The following is a 20335-nucleotide window of genomic DNA, read 5'->3' as shown; positions in this document are numbered from 1 at the left end:
GCTGAGCCCGAGTTCGAGCCCTGGGGTCGGGCGAAGCGGAGTTTCCTATGGCACCTGAGGCCGGGCCTGGCTGCTGTCAGCCTCACTGTGTCGAGTGGCTCAGCAGTCGGTGCGGCGCAGGCGGCGCTGTCCTCTTGTCAGACCGGTCAGTGGAGCGGTGAAGTGACTGCGGTCACTTTGGCTCTATCGACTGGAGGGCGCGCGTCAGGATAAAGGTGTCAGGCCACCTTTGCATTAAATGCCCCTGCAATTTGGTCGGTTGGCGTGGAGATTTGGCCAAGGTTGCTTCTTGGTGAAGACTGGGCCGTGGGCGAGCCGAGGGTGTGTCCGTTGCTGGAGGGGGCCCTCGGGTGAGACGTAGATCCTCCGGGGTCGGCTGCCCTTGCCCGAGGCTGGGCTCGGGCGAGGCGTGATCGCGTTCCTCGAATGGACCGATCCTTGACTTAGTCGCACCCATCAGGCCTTTGCAGCTTTGTGCTGATGGGGGTTACCAGCTGAGATTTATGGGCCTTGAGGGTACCCCTAATTATGGTCCCCGACAGTTATACTCCTCTCGACTTAGAGAGGCGAGGAGTATAGCTGTTGCTTGGGAGTTAAAGTGTCGTATTTGGTCGGCCTCATCCGAGTCATAGTCCTTATCCCCCACCTGTGGTACCTACGCTCCATACTCAACAACATCCCATATGCTTTTGTGGAGTGAGGTTAGATGACCTTTCATTCTAGCACTCCACATATAATAATCTTCACCCTCAAAAACGGGTGGTTTGCCTAATGGAACGGAAAGTAAAGGAGTGTGTTTAGAAACGCGAGGATAGCATAGCGGAATCTTACTAAACTTCTTGCGCTCATAGCGCTTAGAAGTGATGGACGGTGCGTCGGAGCCGGAGGTGGATGGCGATGAAGAGTCGGTCTCATAGTAGACCACTTTCTTCATCTTCTTTTTCTTCTCGCCACTCCGATGCGTCTTTTTGTGTGAATGGGATCCCTTCATCTTGTTGCCGGACTCTCCCGATGGAGCCTTCTCGTGGCTTGTGGCGGGCTTCTCGCCGGTCACCATCTCCTTCTTGGCGTGATCTCCCGACATCACTTCGAGCAGTTAGGCTCTAATGAAGTACTGGGCTCTGATACCAATTGAAAGTCGCATAGAGGGGGTGAATAGGCAAATCTGAAATTTATAAAGTTTAAGCACAACTACAAGCCGGGGTTAGCGTTAGAAATATAATCGAGTCTGAAAGAGAGGGCGAAAAACAAATCACAAGCAAATAGCGAGAGTGGCACAATGATTTGTTTTACCGAGGTTCGGTTCTTGCAAACGTACTCCCCGTTGAGGTGGTCACAAAGACCGGGTCTCTTTCAACCCTTTCCCTCTCGTAACGGTCGCCTAGACCGAGTGAGCTTTTCTCTTCAATCAAACGGGACACTTAGTCCACCACAACTTGGTGTCTCTTGCTTTGATTACAAGTGAGTTGAGAACAAGAATGGAGGAAGAAGAAAAGCGATCCAAGCGCAAGAGCTCAAAAGAACACGACAAAACTCTCTCTTCTAGTCACTATTGCTTTGCGTGGAATTGGGACTTGGAGAGATTTTGATTCACTCTATTTGTGTCTTGTATTGAATGTTTTGGCTTGGATGCCTTGAAGTGTGGTGGTTGGGGGTATTTATAGCCTCAACCACCAAAGTGGCCGTTGGCGAAGGCTGATGTCGAAGGGCGCACCGGACAGTCCGGTGCGCCAGCCACATCACCCAACCATTAGGGTTCGACCGTTGGAGCTCTGACAAGTGGGGCCATCGGACAGTCCGGTGGTGCACCGGACAGTCACTGTTCACTGACTGGTGTGCCATCAGGCGCCTGCTCTGACTCTGCGCGCGCAGTCCGCACTGTTCACTGTTCACTTTTGCAGTCGACCGTTGGCGCTGTAGCCGTTACTCCGCTTGGCACACCGGACAGTCTGGTGCTACACCGGACAGTCCGGTGAATTATAGCGGAGGGCGATTCCACAAACCCGAAGGTGGCAAGTTCGGAGTGATTCTCCCTGGTGCACCGGACACCAGGGCAGCCTTCGGTTGTCTTTTGCTCTTTTTATTTGAACCCTTTCTTGGACTTTTTATTGGTTTGTGTTGAACCTTTGGCACCTGTAGAACTTATAATCTAGAACAAACTAGTTAATCCAATAATTTGTGTTGGGCAATTCAACCACCAAAATTATTTAGAAAAAGGTGTGAACCTATTTCTCTTTCACTAAGCCGGCCCACCGAACCACCGGTCTATTAAGGTATAGCAAAAAAGCTAACACCGGTAGTTATTTTTTGCTTGTTGTTTACACAATTTTATATTATATTTACATTCTAATGTATACAATTATGGACTTAAATGTTAATTCTATAATTTCATATGCTATTCTTGCCTTCATATTTTGAATTGTATACTAAATTATTATGGATTATATAAAAAAATTCTTATGGCATACCTTGTGAAAAAATTCTAGCTACGCCACTAGCGCATAAGTATAGTCAATATAATGTTTCGCACTGTCATTTCAATATTTCTCTCCTCAGACGTAATGTAGTATGGTAAATGTAGCACACTTACAATTGGTTTTGTACGCCAACAAGAAATTTCTTTTACACAATTTTGGATTGTCCTAAAAAATCACTATACGACAATTATGAGTTTGGGGGCAAATCTTTTAAAACTAATTATATGTTTTTTATGTTAGTCGATGCTCCCTTTAGGGTTCGTTTTGATTTATTTGAAGTTCTATGAATCTAGCAAGTTGATAACATCTGGAAGTTGTGCATCAATTTTTATTTGCATCTACTACTAGATTCATATGCCAGCAACAATAAAAGCCTCGCGCAAGGCATGAGCAATTTACTAGTACTTTAGCTAAAATCCTAGTTTTCGCTGCTTATCTATCTTTGGCAAACACCGCGTGTCATACGGACAATCTTCTCAAAACTTCAACTTTGATCCTTCGTTTTGCTCAAGCGGGCAACAAATGGGCATTTTTGCATGGAAGGGCGGCCATAGTTATATAGTGTTTGGATGAGAGTCACGTATAAACACGATAAATACTGGAGTAGTTTTTTGTGGCGGCGTGATTTCAAAAAATCGAGTGGATGGCGTGTCCCTGTCTCATCCCACTTTGATCTTAAACCAAATAAGATCTAAACAGCTTATCATTTTCTGGAATCTAGATTGTATATATATCACATCACTTAGAACTAACTGTATAAAGAATGAGATCCAAATAAGCATTCGTAGTCGCGAAGTATTTTATTTTGCTGGATGCTTGTTTACCCGTTGAACTAGATAGACGGGTCCATGTCCATCCTCCACGCGGAAAGGTATGCGTGCCGCGCCCTCCAAGTCAGTACCCTTCAATAATTAGCGCGGCATATCAGATTCGGATCTTGGCTGTCGTTTAAAAAAAAGAGGTACGGTGTTCTGGAAAATTTTAAAAATTGCACTCAGTTCACAATCGTTTTTTTTTTTGCTGCGGTTATAAACTTTAACGTATAGACGCCAGCATTATAGGTCGACGCTATGAACCAATATAGCGTAAATTTATTTTTATTAGCTACTTTTTAAGTCTACGATCAAATGTTTTAAAAAATAGCCACTTAAAATGTATTCATACTAGCGATTTTCTGCGTCACTGCTAGTAATTTCAAAATTTGTAGATTTTTTTTTTTTTGTAAAATGATCTCGAATGGATAGAATATAGATGGCCTGGAAAAAGTTACGGTACTAAAAAAGATTTACAACTTTACAATTGATTATGTTCTTCCTTGAGATCATTTAGGACCAAAAAATTATGTTTTATGATTATTGATTTTAAAATTCATATTTTTTTAAATTCTCAATTGACTTTGGATACAAAAATGATCAAAACTAAAGTTGTAGATATAGATGAGATCGAAAACTTTATATTTAAAATTTTTCTATTTAAATTTATTTACGGGTCAAAACTATGTTAGGCTATGTCGCGCAGCACTCGTATCTCATCTAACATGCGAAAAAGGGCTCCCTGGCCACCATAGATGTCTCCAGCAAAAAAAAGGATCTTGTCCCACGCGTATCCTGAATATGGGTACTCTCTCTTCTCTCTGCATCGTATTCAACTGTAAACAACCTTTTTTCGCGTTCGTATTAGTGTTCTGCTGGAAAAGACTTCTCTCGTCGCGACGTGAGTTGTAGGCCACGATGCAGAAACTAAAAATTTTCCGCATTTGCATTCAGCTTCTGCTGAAAATAGTCTAAGGAGGTATCGTGCGATACCTTAACTTGCGTATTCATCTCGAAAATTAGATTTTTTTTTCTCCTAGAAATCGGGTGTGGCTAACTAGTCCGGGCCCCAACTAATAAAATTTTTGCTACTTTTTTGCTCGATTTGCAATTTTGACGGTTTTCTTAGATGACGCTGACAAGAGTAACTTCAAGAGACTATTTATATTTTTTCTAATCTATATAAATTATATAGAGATTTTTATACAAAAGTACGTACCCTCTAACTGCTTATGAAAATGACTATTCAAATATAGACATCTTCTATTTCGGGTTCCTCGCTAGCCAAATATAGAAAACTTGAATGACTTTCATAGTTAGTTCGTGCCAAATACATCATAATGCTAATCTAATTCGATCACAAAAATGTTATTTCTTTCATAGTTAGTTCAAATAGCAACTTTGATTCTCAATTAGTTAGGTACCATACCATGTGTACTCAATCTCGATGAAAAACTTATAACATTTTTTTGGCTTTGTTTTGTCTTTGAGATGCAACTTGGCCATAATTTTGCCATTAAGTTATAGCTACATTGTCTAATAAATATATGTAAATATAGAAGTTCTTTTCAAGACAAGTCTAGCGATGTCATTTTTGAATCTCTAAACTTGTTAAAGTTTGGAAAGCTTGACACGAGATTTTAGTCAAGAGAGTGACAAATTTGTGACCTAGAGAGTTAAAAAAATAGCTTGGATACAAAAATGATCCACAATAGAAGAGTGGATCAACCGAGCAAGTATATATAAATAGAGGTACACTGTTCGTTCTCAATGGAACAGGACCGATCTAGCTAGTTTAGCATATCTTCTCGAGTGCCAACCAGAGTGCGCACGTTCCTGTGTCAATGGGGAAGGGCCAGCGGCGTAAGCGTAACAAGGTCAAGGCCAAACAGAGGAGCAAGCTGCCCGCGGGGCCGACGAGCGTAAACGACCTCCCCGACGAGCTCCTCGAAGCGGTGCTCCTCAACCTCGGCTCGCCGCTCCACCTCATCCGCGCTGCGGCCACGTGCAGGCGCTGGCGCCGGGCCGTTGCCGGCGCAGGCTTCCTGGCTTGCTGTCGCGCCCTCCACGGCGCGCCGCCCGTGGCCGGCCGCTACTACGTCACGGACATGCTGCCTCCAAACGCGACGGGGCGGTGGGGCCGGCCGGCAAGGAAACGGCCGGCAGCCTTCGTGCCCTCGTCGCCGGCCGTCGTCGACGCGGGCCACTTCTCCCTCGACTTCCTATACGCTCCGCCGGTGGAAGGCGACCGCCCACGCCGCATGTACATGTACGACAACCGTTCCAGCCGTATACGGCGTAGCCAGAGCAGGGAGATCGTCGACAGCCGCGGCAGCCTCCTCCTCCTGACCAGCACGCCGTGGTGGGAGTCCATAGACCCAAGGCGCTGGTCACCTGACTTCATCGTGTGCGAGCCCGTGTCACGGCGATATCAGGGGATCGCGCGCCCGGCCGACCTCAGCCATCTCCCGTTACTTGGCGCCTTCCTGCTAGATGGTGTCGGAACCTGCGCCGGCGACGCCATGTCAAACTTCAGGGTGCTATCCGTGCTCTACGAGCGCAGCAGGTGGCGCTACCAGTTCTGCACGCCACGGGCGTGCGTGTTTACTCCAGGTAGCGACGGCGGGTGGCGCATATGTTGGCACGCCATGAACGACGACGACGTTGAAGTCCCAGATATAGAGAGGAGCCATTTTGCTGGACGAGCCGCCAGGAAGGTCTACTGGGGGATGGAGACCAGTAGCCTGCTCGTGCTCGACGAGAGCACGCTCAAGTTCTCGCTCCTCGCCTTCCCGGCGCCTATGCAGCTGCCGAATCGGAGGATCAGCTTCCGTGTCATTGGTGGCGTGGACGGTGGAGACACGGTGCGCGTCGTGCGCTTGGACGGCGATGACCTCGAGGTGTTCTGTCAGCTACCGGATTCCGGCGAGTGGGTGATAGAGAGGAGCATCAGTCTGAGGGACGCGACCGCGAATCTGCCCGGTTGGGAATACTGGTTCTTTAGGCTGCCGGCGAGTATTGTCGCTGCAGACAATACCTCCGTGGTGCTGACGCCGGGGGAGAAAACCTGGCTCTTCTCCGTCGACCTGGAGACCATGGAGGTGGAAAATGAGCACGTGAGGAACCGGGACGTCGGGCCATCATACCCGTGCGCGCTGCCATGGCCTCCCGTTCTGCAAGCTTGCGTAAATCATGGCGACGCTACTGGGAGGAGAAGACACAGGACAGCGCCGCGGTCCGCAGGTGCGGCTGGCGTGATGCTTTGAGTCGTTGTGGACTAAAATTAAGCCAATAATTCAGGCTTCGCGCACATGGTACGACCTGCATTACCGTTCAATGCAACCGGGTCGAAGATTCCTTTTCCAATTTGTTTATGTAAGTAACTTGTGTTCTTGTATCCTATCCTATAAAAATCTAAATATGCGCTGTTGTGTGATCTCCTATTCTATCGCCGTTTGTTTGATCTTTTAAAAGCTAAAGAGCTATTATAAGACAAAATTCTAAAAGCACACTAAGTCTAAAAAAACTAAAAACTAATGCTCCGAAGTGACCTTTTGGCTTCGAGGATTTTTTTTAACGTAATCGAGGAGTTTTTTTTAAAAAAAAAACTAAAACTAATGTTCAAAAGTTACAAAGTCCAAACAAATTAAAAGAAATGAAATCTTGGTTGAAACATTCTCTCATAGCGGAGATTTTCATTTGGTGCATTATTTTAGGTAACATGCAAGACATAATATGCCCAGGTAATAGTGTACACATGGTTTCATCTCTTTCTTCACTGATTGATTGCCACACCATCCAAATTGCTGACATGTTAGAAATGAAACTACCACCGAAAATAAAAAAACTTTTAATTAGTAGATTCGTGCATTTTGACAATTATCAGCCTGTAAGCAGTTATTTTAATGTTATGACATTTGGACGTATAAGACAGGATAAATTATGCAAACTATTTTTTTTACAAAACTAACTACAACTTATAATTTCCATCTAGTCACTATGTGTCGGGACCATAATTAAGGGTACTCCCAAGACTCCTAATCTCAGCTGGTAACCCCATCAGCACTAAGCTGCAAAGGCCTGATGGGTGCGATTAAGTCAAGGCTCGGTCCACTCAAGGGACACGATCTCGCCTCGCCCGAGCCTAGCCTCGGGCAAGGGCAGCTGACCCCGAAGGATTCACGTCTCGCCCAAGGACCCCCTCAAGCGACGGACACACCTTCGGCTCGCCCGAGGTCCAGTCTTCGCCGAGAAGCAACCTTGGCCGGATCGCCACACCGACCGACCATATCGCAGGTGCATTTAATGCAAGGATGGCCTGACACCCTATCCTGACGCGCGCCCTTCCGTCGACAGAGCCGAAGTGACCGCAGTCACTTCGCCGCTCCACTGACCGGCCTGACAAGAAGACAGCGCCGCCTGCGCCGCTCCGACTGCTGTGCCACTCGACAGAGAGAGGCTGACAGCAGCCAAGTCCGGCCTCGGGCGCCATAGGAAGCTCCGCCTCGCCCGACCCCAGGGCTCGGACTCGGCCTCGGCCCCGGAAGACGACGAACTCCGCCTCGCCCGACCCCAGGGCTCGGACTCGGCCTCGGCACCGGAAGACGACGAACTCTGCCTCGCCTGACCCCAGGGCTCGGACTCAGCCTTGGCCTCATACGATGGTCTCTGCCTCGCCCGACCCGAGGCTCGGACTCGACCTCGACCTCGACCTCGGAAGACAGACTCGACCTCGACCTCGGAGGAGCCTCCGCCTCGCCCGACCCAGGGCTCGGACCGACCATGTCACAGGGGGGGCTATCATTACCCTACCCCTAGCTAGCTCAGGCTACGGGGAACAAGACCGGTGTCCCATCTGGCTCGCCCCGGTAAACAAGTAATGATGGCGCCCCGCGTGCTCCATGACGACGGCGGCTCTCAGCCCCTTACGGAAGCAGGGAGACGTCAGCAAGGACTCGACAGCCCCGACAGCTGTCCTTCCGCAAGGCTCCAGCGCTCCTCTGACGGCCACGACATCACATGAACAGGGTGCCAAAACCTCTTCGGCTGCCACGACGTCATGTACTTAGGGCGCTAGCTCCTCTCTGCTAGACACGTTAGCACACTGCTATATCTCCTATTGTACACCTGGGTCCTCTCCTTACGCCTATAAAAGGAAGGCCCAGGGCACTCGTACGAGAAGGTTGGCCGCGCGGGAGGACGGGACGGCGCGTGCAGGCCTCTCGTCCCCTCCCACGCGGACGCTTGTAACCCCCTACTGCAAGCGCACCCGACCTGGGCGCAGGACAAACACGAAGGCCGCGGGTTCCCCCTTTACGCCTGTCTCCTTGTTTCCCCCCTTCGTGCTCCGTCTCGCGCCGACCCATCTGGGCTGGGACACGCGGCGACAATTTACTCGTCGGTCCAGGGACCCCCCGGGGTCGAAACGCCGACACTATGTAATAAATAAACTATAATTTTGACTAGGTGTATTGTTATCTCTACCCAAAATAGTTGTACAACCTAGATTTGAAGCCTAACCGCTAGCTTATATAAAGTTAAATCACACAACCAAGATATACAAATGAATACATAAGCTTAAATGCGATAGGGATACAAACTCTTGCTCATGATTCTAGTATTTTTATCAAGGCATAAAGAATCACACAAGCTTTTCTCTACTCCTTGTTGGACCCTCTCGCGAGAATGCCCATGCAGGGAGCTGAGCTCCTGGTCAGGTAACTCTGCAGATAGCCTCGGATGTTGCCCCACGCACAAAGTGGGTCTCCAATGTAGCCTCTCCCCGATGCTCCCCCGTCTTCACCATCGAGTTTCCTACAAATATGTTGTGGGTCTTATTTGCTCTGGTACATGGTGGCGCTGACACCACCAACATAGTTGGTATGATCTCACAAGACTGCAATCCCCTTTGATACAACTATTATAATGGTGCGAGCAAACATCAATGGATAAGAGATGTTCTAACCTCACTCTAACAATAGGCCTAAACCTATAACAAGTACTATAAGCAGTGGTCTATCTAATCTAACCACTTTGTAAAGCACCAACACTAATCATCGAGTGATATTTGAGCACTTGGGTGTACAGAGCTACTACATACATCCACATCCATATATACATCAATTCATATTCACAATCACATTCACAAAGCAACATTAACAACCACAAACCACATTCACATATAGTTCAACATCATCATATCACATTCACATAGTTCAAGGTCATCCAAGTTCACATAGTCCCATATTATTTAAATGTCGACATACAACTACTAAAGTTCTGAAGTATAATACAAGGCAAGTAAATAACCCCACCAATCGTCTGTAGGATCTAGGACACCTGATAGAGTGGAGGTGAATAGACGATTTTGACTAAAATAAAAGACAATAGAGAAATTTAATCAAAACAACAAGAGATATAAATTTTATAGCTTTGATAGGTTAACAAAATATGATGATCAATTTATGCTAACAATACAAAAGATAGACAATACACAAATTACTAACTACTTGCAAGTAATGAGTAAAAGGTGAGAGAATGACACCGAAATTTATCCCGTGGTAATGGTGATTTGCTGATCACCTCTAATCCATGTTGGGGGTGGAATTCAAGCTCTCACTTGCTCCTCTATCAAGACACGGCTTGATCTTTGAGCCAAGTGGACAGGAACCCACTCAATACCTCGATTCCACTAGCGTCGCCTTTGCCGCTCCGGTGAGGTAGGAACGAACCCCTCACAATCAACTCCGCGGCTCCTCCGCAATCTTCACGGAGAGCTCGACAGAGACAATACCCGAGCTGTTTGAATTCAGTCCCAACCCCCGAACAACCAAACACCCCAACCAGCCCTGAATGGTTGAATTTAGGGCTGGATGAAATGACCGTAGCTCATCGGCTCGCTCGATTCGTGGTCAGCTCGGCTCGGCTAAGATCGGCTCGTTTGAATTTTTCACGAGCTGAGTTGACATCCTAGCTCGGTCTGTTAACGAGCCAACTAGGTTTGTTAACGAGCCAGCTCGCGAGCTATCGCATTTCAGCAAAACGAAACTATATGCATATCATTTACATAACAATTGATGAACATGCTATACATATATGTGATGTCTATGCCCTATGAATTAAACTAATGATTGATGAATTATGTCTTTGTTAAATTGGTCTATGCGAATATAACTGTGGGTTAAACGGATGAACATACGTGCGAATTGTGAATTGGTAAGTGACGTGTTGTGTTAATTTGATATTATATTGATGTGGTCTGTAAAACTTTGAGTATAATTACTATTTTTATTGATAAATTAGTTTAAAATTAATTAGAAATTAATTATTATGTATATTGTTTTTTTCTAACTCGCGAGTTAAACAAGCCAACTCGAACTCGTAAATAAACCGAATCAAATTAACTTTGTGACTCGTAAATTTAACAAGCCAAACCGAGTTAGAGCTAACTAGTCAGCTCGAACTAGCCGGTTTCTCTTCGATCTCCCCGTTCAAATGCCCCGGTCCTCAGTTGTTGTACTGTGACACGCATACACCAGGTCCATAGACCCACGTCCCACCCTCACCAGTCACACTCACGTATACTTGTGTGATTGACTGATTGTCATAATGTCATGTCATTCGGGTCGGTGTCGATGAAACGAAAGAAACAGCTGCTCTCTTCGCCTCTGCCGGGCTACCCTTCCTCCTTCTCCCTCGTGACCACGCACGCTGAGCATCCGCGCACCTGCTCGCCCGATTGCCCCGGCGTTTTCTTCTCCCGTTCGCCCCGGAGCTTTTTGGGATTATGATCCTCCCGTCCGCTGGCTTCGCCCCGCTGGTACTCCGCAGCGCGTCGTCGCTCCTCTGGTCTTCTCGAGCTCGCCAACTCGCCGGTAGGGTTGGCAATGGGGCGGGTTCGGGTCGGGTGCAATGTCCGCGGACCCGCGCCCGAAACCCGAATTGCAGACCCGACCCGAACCCGAATTGTAATACGGGTGAAAACACGCACCCGGACCCGAACCCGTGGAGGCCCGCAACCCGTCGGGGACCCGCAGACCCGAAACAGGTGTGCTGGTTTCCAGCAGACAGGCAGCACCAGCAACACGGTTTGTAGCAGGTAAACAAGGCCAATAGCAAGTAAACAAGATCATACATTCATACTTCATCAAAAAAAGGGCATGAAATGATGAAAGGCTACATCATACATATTACATTTAGTCAATAGCAAGTAAACAAGGCCAACATGACAGTCAATAGCAAACAGTTTGTAGCATCAAACAGTTTGTAGCAGCATACATATTACATTTAGTCATTTGCATACTTCATACAACATACATATATGTCTCTTACAACATGAGTACATGACAGTCTATAGCAATTAGCAAACAGTTTGTAGCAGGCTAGCAGCACCCAACAGACAACAAGCAGTTTGTAGCAGCAGCCAGCAAGCAGGTTCATCTCGAATGGTTAATCAACAATTGTTGATTCATGTTCATCCTGCAAAATAATAAAAACAGCTCGAGTCAGGCTCTTCAATGCAAGTCATTAAAGCAACAAATAAACAGTACCATCTCTTCATCTTGTTCATCAAGACAAGTCATCAAAACACCCATCATAGTTGGAGACCCTACATTGCAACAAAGCAGCCATCATTGGTTGTTTCCTATAATGTGCATGAAATCAAATAACATATAAATGTTGTTAAAATTCTGACCACGTACCTAACATGTCAGCACGGGACCAAGCCTGCATACACATGAGTGCTTCCACCATTGATGGTGCAAGCTTACTACGCTGTGGACTAATTATTCTTCCTCCTGTGCTAAACACGGACTCAGATGCCACTGTTGAAACCGGAATTGCAAGAACATCACGTGCAATCTTTCTCAAAGTAGGATATTTAAGCCCAGCATGCTGCCACCACTGAATGATATCCAAATCATGTGTCCTAGGAAGCAGTGGTTCCTCTAAGTACAAATCCATCTCTGTGCGCACATAAGTGGAGGTCACGTCTGGTTGCTTGGACATGTAATCATCAAAAGTGTCCATCCAATCCTCCTCAAACATGTCATTAGGAGCACTACTTGTCCTAGGTTGAGCACCATCTGTTGTGGCAACAACTTCTATAGTATCTTGATACTCTAAAACCAAGTTATAAAGGATATCCTTGACTTTGTTAACAGCCTCCATACTTGTAATTTCAGATCCATGGATTTTTAGAAAAAGTACGTTCAAAAGATGAAGTTTATACCTAGGATCTAGGACAGCACCAACAGCCATCAAACCATGCACATCAAACCAATATTTGTTGAACTTCTCTTTCATTTTACTAGACATTTCTTCAACCTTTGGGTTAGCACTTACTTGCCACTTCCTAATTGCCAAATAAATATTGGTGATTTTGGGAAAGAAAATGTTGGCTGTGACATAGTTAGTGCCAGATAACAACTCTGTGACATCATAGAAAATCTTCAATCTATCACAAAGGTCCTTAGCAAACTGCCAATCATCTCCAGTTGGAATACAAGGAGCACGAGCAGCAAGGCGTTCAAAAACATCTTTGTACAGCAAAGCAGTGTTAAGCATTAGATAAGTAGAGTTCCATCTAGTTCTGCAGTCAAGAGCTATCTTTTTGTCATATTTACCCTTCATTTGCATTGCCATTTTCTCAAATTTCTCATGTCTTTTAGGTGTGGCAGACCAAAATCCAACAATCTCTCTAATACTATCAATTCCATGTTCCATTACACTCATTCCATCTTTCACAACAAGGTTTAAAATATGGCAAGCACATCTCATATGGACTAATTTACCTTGTAACATACAAGATGAGAGGGGCAACTTGCCTTTCACAGTGTCCATTCTTTGTCTGAGGTTCTCATTGGAGGTCCCAACCATATTTCTCATAACACTATCATTTGTGCTACAATTATCAAGAGTTATAGTAGACAAATTCCTCTCAATATGCCAGTCAAGGAGAACATCATGAAGAAGATCAGCAATAACCTCAGCTGTATGTGGAGCTGGAACATATAGGAACCTACACAAAATAAGTTCAACATTATATAATATAAGGATATTAATTGAAGAAGTTAGGGCATAAAGAACAGTAGGGTTATTACCTAATAAGAAAACTCTTTAGCTTCCAATCATCATCTATAAAGTGTGCTGTCACGGCCATGTAGCCTTTCTTTTGGTGGTTTGCTGTCCATAAATCAGAAGTAATAGCAACTCGAGAACTCAACTTCCGAAAATACTTCAACATGGATTGTTTTTGCACTTCATACATATCAAGGATATCCTTCCTAAGTGTATTCCTAGACACTACTTTGAATAATGGTTGCAATGCTGCACAAAACTTGCGAAATCCAACATGGTCCACCATAGACAAAGGGTACTCATGGATAATAGTCATTAATGCAAGCTCTTTTCTAGCTGTTTCTTGATCAAAAACATATTTCTCCAAAATCACAGTCCCATCATGTGGATTTGCAGTCAATTTAAGAGACGACTGTTTTATACCTTTTCTAACAGCCCTATCTGGACAAATCTCAAGATGGCCACTCAAGTGACTTGTACCATTTCTTGTGTCCCCTCCTAGATGCTTCTTACACCATTTGCATTTTGCTTTCCAAACCCCATTTAACTCAATTCTATCAAACTCTAACCAAACTTTAGATTTTAATTTTGGTCCTGGTTTCCTCTTACTACCAACAGCAACATCATCATCTAATTCTAACACATCACCTGCTGCAGTTGCTAAATCAGATGGAGGCGCTGCTGCTGCTGCACGTGCACGGGTTCGAGGGCCCGCTGCTGCTTCTGTTTCCACTTGAGATCCAATAGCTGCTCCGGTTGTAGGAGCATGAGAACTACTAGTACCTGGAGTCGACATTTCACTTCACCCTAATATTCTGAAAAATGCAAAACGTTAAAGGGACCCTAAGAACTACTAGCATGAGAACTAATCCATACTAATCTATACTGCTATACTTACCTGTCACGAGTAGAGGTGACTGGGTGAGGCACGACCGCACGAGTAGAGGATCCGGTCCACCTTGATGAGCCCCGTCTTCTTGTCCAGCTCGTACTTCACCTTGCTCTCCTTGGTGATCTCCACGACCTGCTCGGCACCACGTACGTAACGGACGGACGCGCACCGGAAGGATCGTCAGACACGCTCCATATTCACACATGTCGATCAAGTGAAAATTGCTTGCTTGCTTGCTGAGGGATGGGAATGGGATTCGTCAGATACTTACGACGTTGAAGACGACCGGAGCTTCAGGACCTGTAGAGCCGGTGACCGAGTGACGGGCTGACGGCGTGACGCGCAACGCCGATGACGCGCAGAGCCGGTGAGTCGGTGACGCGCAGCAGGTGACACGCGGAGTGACGCGAGGGCGGCGGCGGGCGACGGCGAGGCCGCGAGGTGAAGGCGAGCGCTGCGTCCTGCTCCTGCGTGGCTGCGTCTTAGCGTTTGTGCTTGTGCGCGGCAGGCGGCACTGCGGCAGCGTGGGTTGGTGGCGGCTGGCGGTGGGCACTACCGCAGTACCGCACTAGACGCCTGGGTGCTAGGGTTTTCAATATTGGGCTGGGCTCGCTAGTTTCAATTAGTGGGCTGACTCGGTTTATTACGGGTTTCGGGTCCCCGCAAAAAAACCACGGGTGAAAATACAGAACCGCCCCGAAACCGAATTAATTCGGGTCCCCGAAACCGTGGCCCCGCGGGTAAAAATTTAAACCCGCCCCGAACACCGTCGGGTCTAAAACCGCGGGGACCCGACCCGAACCCGCCCCATTGCCAAGCCTACTCGCCGGTAAGGTGAGATTTTCCTTTGAGCGCCCGCTAACAGCGCACGCCCTCGGTAAAAGTCATTCTGTGACTGATCTACCCCTCCCTCCCTTCCTCCTCTTGCTCCTTTTTCACTCGTGCTGCTGCCCATTTTCCCCAGTCCGGCCGCCACGGACGAACGAAGGTTCGGTCAGCGTGGACGTCCTTCCAACTCCCTGCTGCCATGGAGGAAGGCGCATCCCCCCCACCGTGTAGCGCCCTGGTACCCCTGCATTCCCTTCATTCACTGAGTCCTGCAGTAGTAGTTGGTTGCGCCATGGACGGAGAGGATCGTGAGTCAGAGGAATGGAGGTGCGCCGGCTTGGGGATTGACATACCAGGCGACCCCCTGCTCATAGGCCCCTTCTTCCACCTCCGGATGCATCATTTGCAGATGTAAGGTTATGCCATTTTGTTTATGTATATTTCATTTTGTTTGCAGTGAGTGACTAGTATGTCGGTTTAGGGTTTACAAATTGATTGGGGCTCCATAGAAATTGAGGAAATATGGGAGGAAGAAGGAGCACAAGAGGTTGTGTCAGAGGCTGTCATGTATGACAAGTTGGGCTTAATGGATGAAGATAATCAGGAATCGAATGCGAGACAACAAGCTTTTAGTTGTAGACCATGTCCAGTTCGCAACAGAAATGATGATTCTGATGATGAAATAGGTGCATTACCCTGCAAGGATGCTATACCAGGAGAGCGAATATTAGTTTGTAACCGATCGAACCCTATTATGAAGGTTGGTAGTTTATACAAGGATATGAAAGAATTTAGACTGGCTATAAGGCAATACGCGATTAACAATGAGTTTGAGTTAGGAATTGAGTCAAGCGCTCCATTCAGATATCGTGGTTACTGTAAAGGTGGTGATTGCCCTTGGAGAATTAATGCGAGACCCGAAGTTGCTGGTTCCCCCACTATAGTTGTGAGTATTTTTTAGTACTTGTTTTTTTGATCATTGAACTTTCTTCGGACCATGTTGTGATGCTAAAACGATGTAAATGATTTATTTTATGCAGGTTTCAGTCATTGTTGACCACCACACTTGCACTTCTAGTGGTCAAAGGAAGACCACAACACCAACCAGCTCATGGGTTGCCTCCTTAGCGCTTCCCATCCTTACCAACAAACCGCATATGGGAGCTAAAGAATTGCAGACCCTGTTACAAGAGCAGCACAATTGCAGTATTGCTTATGATACCGTCTGGAAAGGGAAAGAAAAGGCCCTAACAGAGTTATATGGCAGCTGGGAGGATAGCTTCAGACTATTGTTTAGTTGGAGAGGTGTGATTACATAACAAATAACATTGCAGAGGTTTTCAACAACTGGGTGAAAGACTACAAAGATCTTCCTGTTTGTGAACTGGCTGACAAGATCAGAAGCATGGTTATGGACCTTTTTTTAGAAGAAGGAGGATCGGGGAAAAATTGGGTGGAAAGATACTACCTGCAATCCTAAATGTCTTAAAGGCCAAAACAAGAGGGTTGGGTCATTTGTCACTTCAAAAAGGTGATCATTACCATGCCGAGGTGAGGGACACCACCAACATTCAGTCTCGGCACATTGTAAAGGCCGAACAGAGATATTGCTCATGTCTGGAATGGCAGCACACTGGGAAACCTTGTTAGCACGGTCTTGTGGTTATAATAGCGCAACAGTTGCGAGATGTAGGAATGGAGCATTTCGTTGATGATTATTTTTCAGTGGACAAATTTAAAAAAAGCTTATGGTAGAATGATTGAGTCCCTGGGTGATAAGTCCTTTTGGCCCAAAGTCAACCTAGCCGACGAAGTAGGGGCACCACTTGGGAAACGATCTGTTGGTCGACAGAGAAAGAATAGAATTAAAAGCTGCCTTGAAGGTGGTAAAGGAAAGAAAAAAGTATCTGGAAATGAAAATGAAAATGAGAGAAAGATACTAAGAGGAAAGATAAAGTGCCCAAATTGTGGTCAACTAGGTCATCGGAAAGCAAGCCCAAAATGCCCCCTTAATGGAACTAAAAAGAGGTAAGCCACAAATAGATCATTATTAATATAGGTTTCATGTTAATAATATACATCTGATTGTTATGTTTATATGCAGAAAACGAAAACCAAGGATGAATACCACAAAACAGTGGTTTCCCAAAGAAAACATGGCTGGTCCTGTTCCTAGTGTTGTTGCTGGTGCTGTTCCTAGTGCTGTTCCAGGTGTCAACACCCCAACTGTAGAAGCTGGCCTTTCATCGCCTCCAAGAAATATTAGAAGAGTCGTACGCAAGATTACACCGAAGAAGAAAGCCTCACTGCTGCTGCAGTTTGAATCTGTCTAATCTGTCTTGGACCTGTTTTAAGAACTTGTATGTGTAATCTGTGTGAACATGTGAACCTGTTTGATACATGTTGGAAAGTGCAACGCCAAAATTGATTCTGTTGCTGCAATGGCAAGTGATATATGTTTGAGTACCTGCAATGGCAAGTGATACATACTATTGCCTGACAGATAGTGCAACAACGACTGCAAACATAGCTTAATCTGACAACTGCTCGAACAGACATTTAGTTCACAAATTGTGCTGACAAATGCTCGAACACACACATTGTTCTCACATTAATCTGTCAAATACTAGAACATACACATACTTGAACAAACACATACTCGAACTGACACATACTTGACAGAACAGCGAACAAATATGGTAGTCTCTTGTTGCCGACAAAAGACTTACTAGATGTATTACATCACAAATACTACATTACAAATTACTACAACCAGTTGATGGGCTAAGCACTGCCTCCCAAATTCTAGTTCCTCATACGATCCCGAATCTCTTCAAAATTAACATCTTCCAGAGCCCAATCCCCACCACTCATCATGTGGGCTTCATCATCTGATCTGTCGTTGTCAAAATACTCAGACAAGGGTGGTGAAGGACCGGCCTGAGCGAGTAGAGATCGATACAATGCTTCATCTAGTGACTGCGCAAGCTCATGAACGCGCCACATTAATTGGTTCACCAAGATCTCTTTACCCGAAGAAGGCTCAGGAACAATGTACTCAGTAGACAATGCCTTCAAATTCATCGCTACTTTCTGCATCTCTTCAATGGCGTCATTAAGGCCATTATAGACCTCTTTGTACCTGGCATACTACAAAACAAAAGAAAAAGAGCAACCATTTCAGTACTAAATTCAGTTCATGCCACCATACTCGATTCAGTCCTTGAAGTAGTGCTTTTGTTACCGGCACAGTTGATGCTGCTGACAATGGAGTGGTGACGGCCGGAGTGCTCCATGAGTGAGGCTGTTCGGTGGACATCGTCGGAGGAGATCGAGCGGAGGAGGAAGAATCCTTACCAAAGGCTACACTGTTGACCAAGGTGGAGGAGGCTGAATCCTTACCAACGGCGGCAGCTGGTGGCGGCTTGTTCACTACGGAAACACAGAGTCGATCGAAGGCGGCGGTGACCTCAGCTACAGGATCTAAATCGAGATCCACCTCGACCACTAGCCTCTTCTTCCCCCTCGACGACATTGCAGGGAAGGAGGACCTCCGATGAAGGAGCTTGACGGCGCTGGAAGGAGGAGCTTCTAAGAGTTAGGGTTAGGTCACAATAGGGGACGGTGAGTTGAGGAATGGGGAGGGCATCGACGTCTTTTACCGAGGGCGTGCGCTGTTAGCGGGCGCTCAAAGGAAAATCTCACCTTACCGGCGAGTTGGCGAGCTCGAGAAGACCAAAGGAGCGACGACGCGTTGCGGAGTACCAGCGGGGCGAAGCCAGCGGACGGGAGGATCATAATCCCAAAAAGCTCTTCGCCCCGCGTGCGGGCGCTATCGTTCTCGTGGCGACGTCTGGGTGACCGCCGCCGCGGCCCCGGCTCTACTCCTGGGTGCCGTGCCTAGGCATTCGCCGACGACGAGCACCAACAGGTATGCCCACCCCTTCCTCTTCCATACCTTACAAAACCCAGTAGCCAAACCCTAAATTGAGCTGTTTGGCTATTTGTATTCGGGTCTCATCTAATTACAAATGCATATATGTATTATTGTGCCTACTATTTTCGATTTTCTTTTGCAAATGTTATCGGGTCCTATTACTGGTCGGCTCAACATTACAATAATTTTGTTATCAGACACTTCCTCTTAGGATTAAAAGTCATAAATCATGGCTTTATGGTCAACCAAGACACTGTTTTGCACCGTTCCCGGAGTGAAGTTTGAATATAGTTATGCGGATGTGTAAGCTGCTGGAGATAGCCTAATATGTACCAATCACAGCTTAGCCTATCACACGAGCTAATATTTTTTTGTATAGTGGTTTAGTGTATTTATGAATAACTCTACTATCTTTGTATGTATACGACAAAAGGTGCATGAGAAATCCTTTTTTTCCCCGACTTTGTAGCTTAGGCTACCGCTGTGGGATCTTCTGTGAAGCAAGGGATGCTACTAGCACACAACTGAAAGTTCAGTAGATTTTGAGGATCAACCTTTCAGTCATCTGTATTTTAGTTAATATGATGGCCAATGGTAACATCTGGTTAGAAAGATAGAAACTCATTATTGTGCTACAGATGGTAGTGCCTTTTTGACATAAGAACTAACCTGGAAACTTATAGATCCAAGTTATTCATGGAGCACGCTTCCTGTGATGATGTACATGAGCATGCTATAAGTGTATCACATGGGGAAACTGCATCAACATCAACCAATCATCAAGATATGTACAGTGACTCAGATGAACCACATCAGGAAGATAGGCCATCAACGAGCACGCAAACCCCGTCATCAGAGTCTTCTCCATCAACATCACCAACTGCTTATAGCTCCAGAAATTTATCTTTTCCTAGAAGAGATAGTATATATGGTCATGGAAGAAATCCTTGGAATTCTGGTTTGTGGATCTCATTTGAAATTGTCATGTACATTGCTCAGGTTGTAGCTGCTATTGTAATCCTCCTCTTTTCAAGACATGAACAACCCCATGCTCCTTTGTTCGCATGGATAATTGGATATACAGTTGGCTGCATTGCTAGTCTTCCTCTTATTTATTGGCGGTATGTTCATCGAAACAGACATTTGGATCAAGAACCTCAGCAGCCACCTACAACATATCCTACTTTGACTCCCTCTCAGTCATCAGAAGGGCGCAACCATCGTACCAGTGGTATTGTCTTGTGTCTTGGATGTGTCACAATTTCTTGCCCAAGGTAACTTTTAGTCCATGCCACTTTCCAACTAGAAT

General features: G+C 46.1%; 2 protein-coding genes and 1 long non-coding RNA gene across 3 annotated transcripts; 2 read left to right on the top strand and 1 right to left on the bottom strand.

Moving 5' to 3' along the window:
• The first annotated feature begins 5217 nt into the window (after nt 1-5217).
• LOC100382776 (uncharacterized) lies at nt 5218-6724 on the top strand. The gene has a single exon (NM_001175485.1). It carries the CDS (start codon nt 5398-5400, stop codon nt 6553-6555), a length of 1158 nt encoding a protein of 385 aa, NP_001168956.1. The 5' UTR covers nt 5218-5397; the 3' UTR covers nt 6556-6724.
• Nucleotides 6725-16973: 10249 nt separating this feature from the next.
• Nucleotides 16974-17531, top strand: LOC109944583 (uncharacterized). Its single transcript, XR_002267675.1, has 2 exons — nt 16974-17117; nt 17194-17531. It is a non-coding gene; the product is annotated as an uncharacterized lncRNA (long non-coding RNA).
• An 86-nt stretch (nt 17532-17617) lies between these two features.
• Nucleotides 17618-18840, bottom strand: LOC118476395 (uncharacterized). Its single transcript, XM_035965405.1, has 2 exons — nt 18334-18840; nt 17618-18239 (listed from the first exon to the last, which is right to left on the bottom strand). Exons 1-2 carry the CDS (start codon nt 18622-18624, stop codon nt 17895-17897), a joined length of 636 nt encoding a protein of 211 aa, XP_035821298.1. The 5' UTR covers nt 18625-18840; the 3' UTR covers nt 17618-17894.
• Between the last annotated feature and the right edge of the window lie 1495 nt (nt 18841-20335).

Source organism: Zea mays, chromosome 2, assembly GCF_902167145.1.
Source record: "Zea mays cultivar B73 chromosome 2, Zm-B73-REFERENCE-NAM-5.0, whole genome shotgun sequence".
Classification (NCBI taxonomy): Eukaryota; Viridiplantae; Streptophyta; class Magnoliopsida; order Poales; family Poaceae; genus Zea; species Zea mays.
The sequence above is the reverse complement of the archived record's forward strand: the minus strand, read 5'-3'. Positions and strand labels throughout refer to the sequence as shown.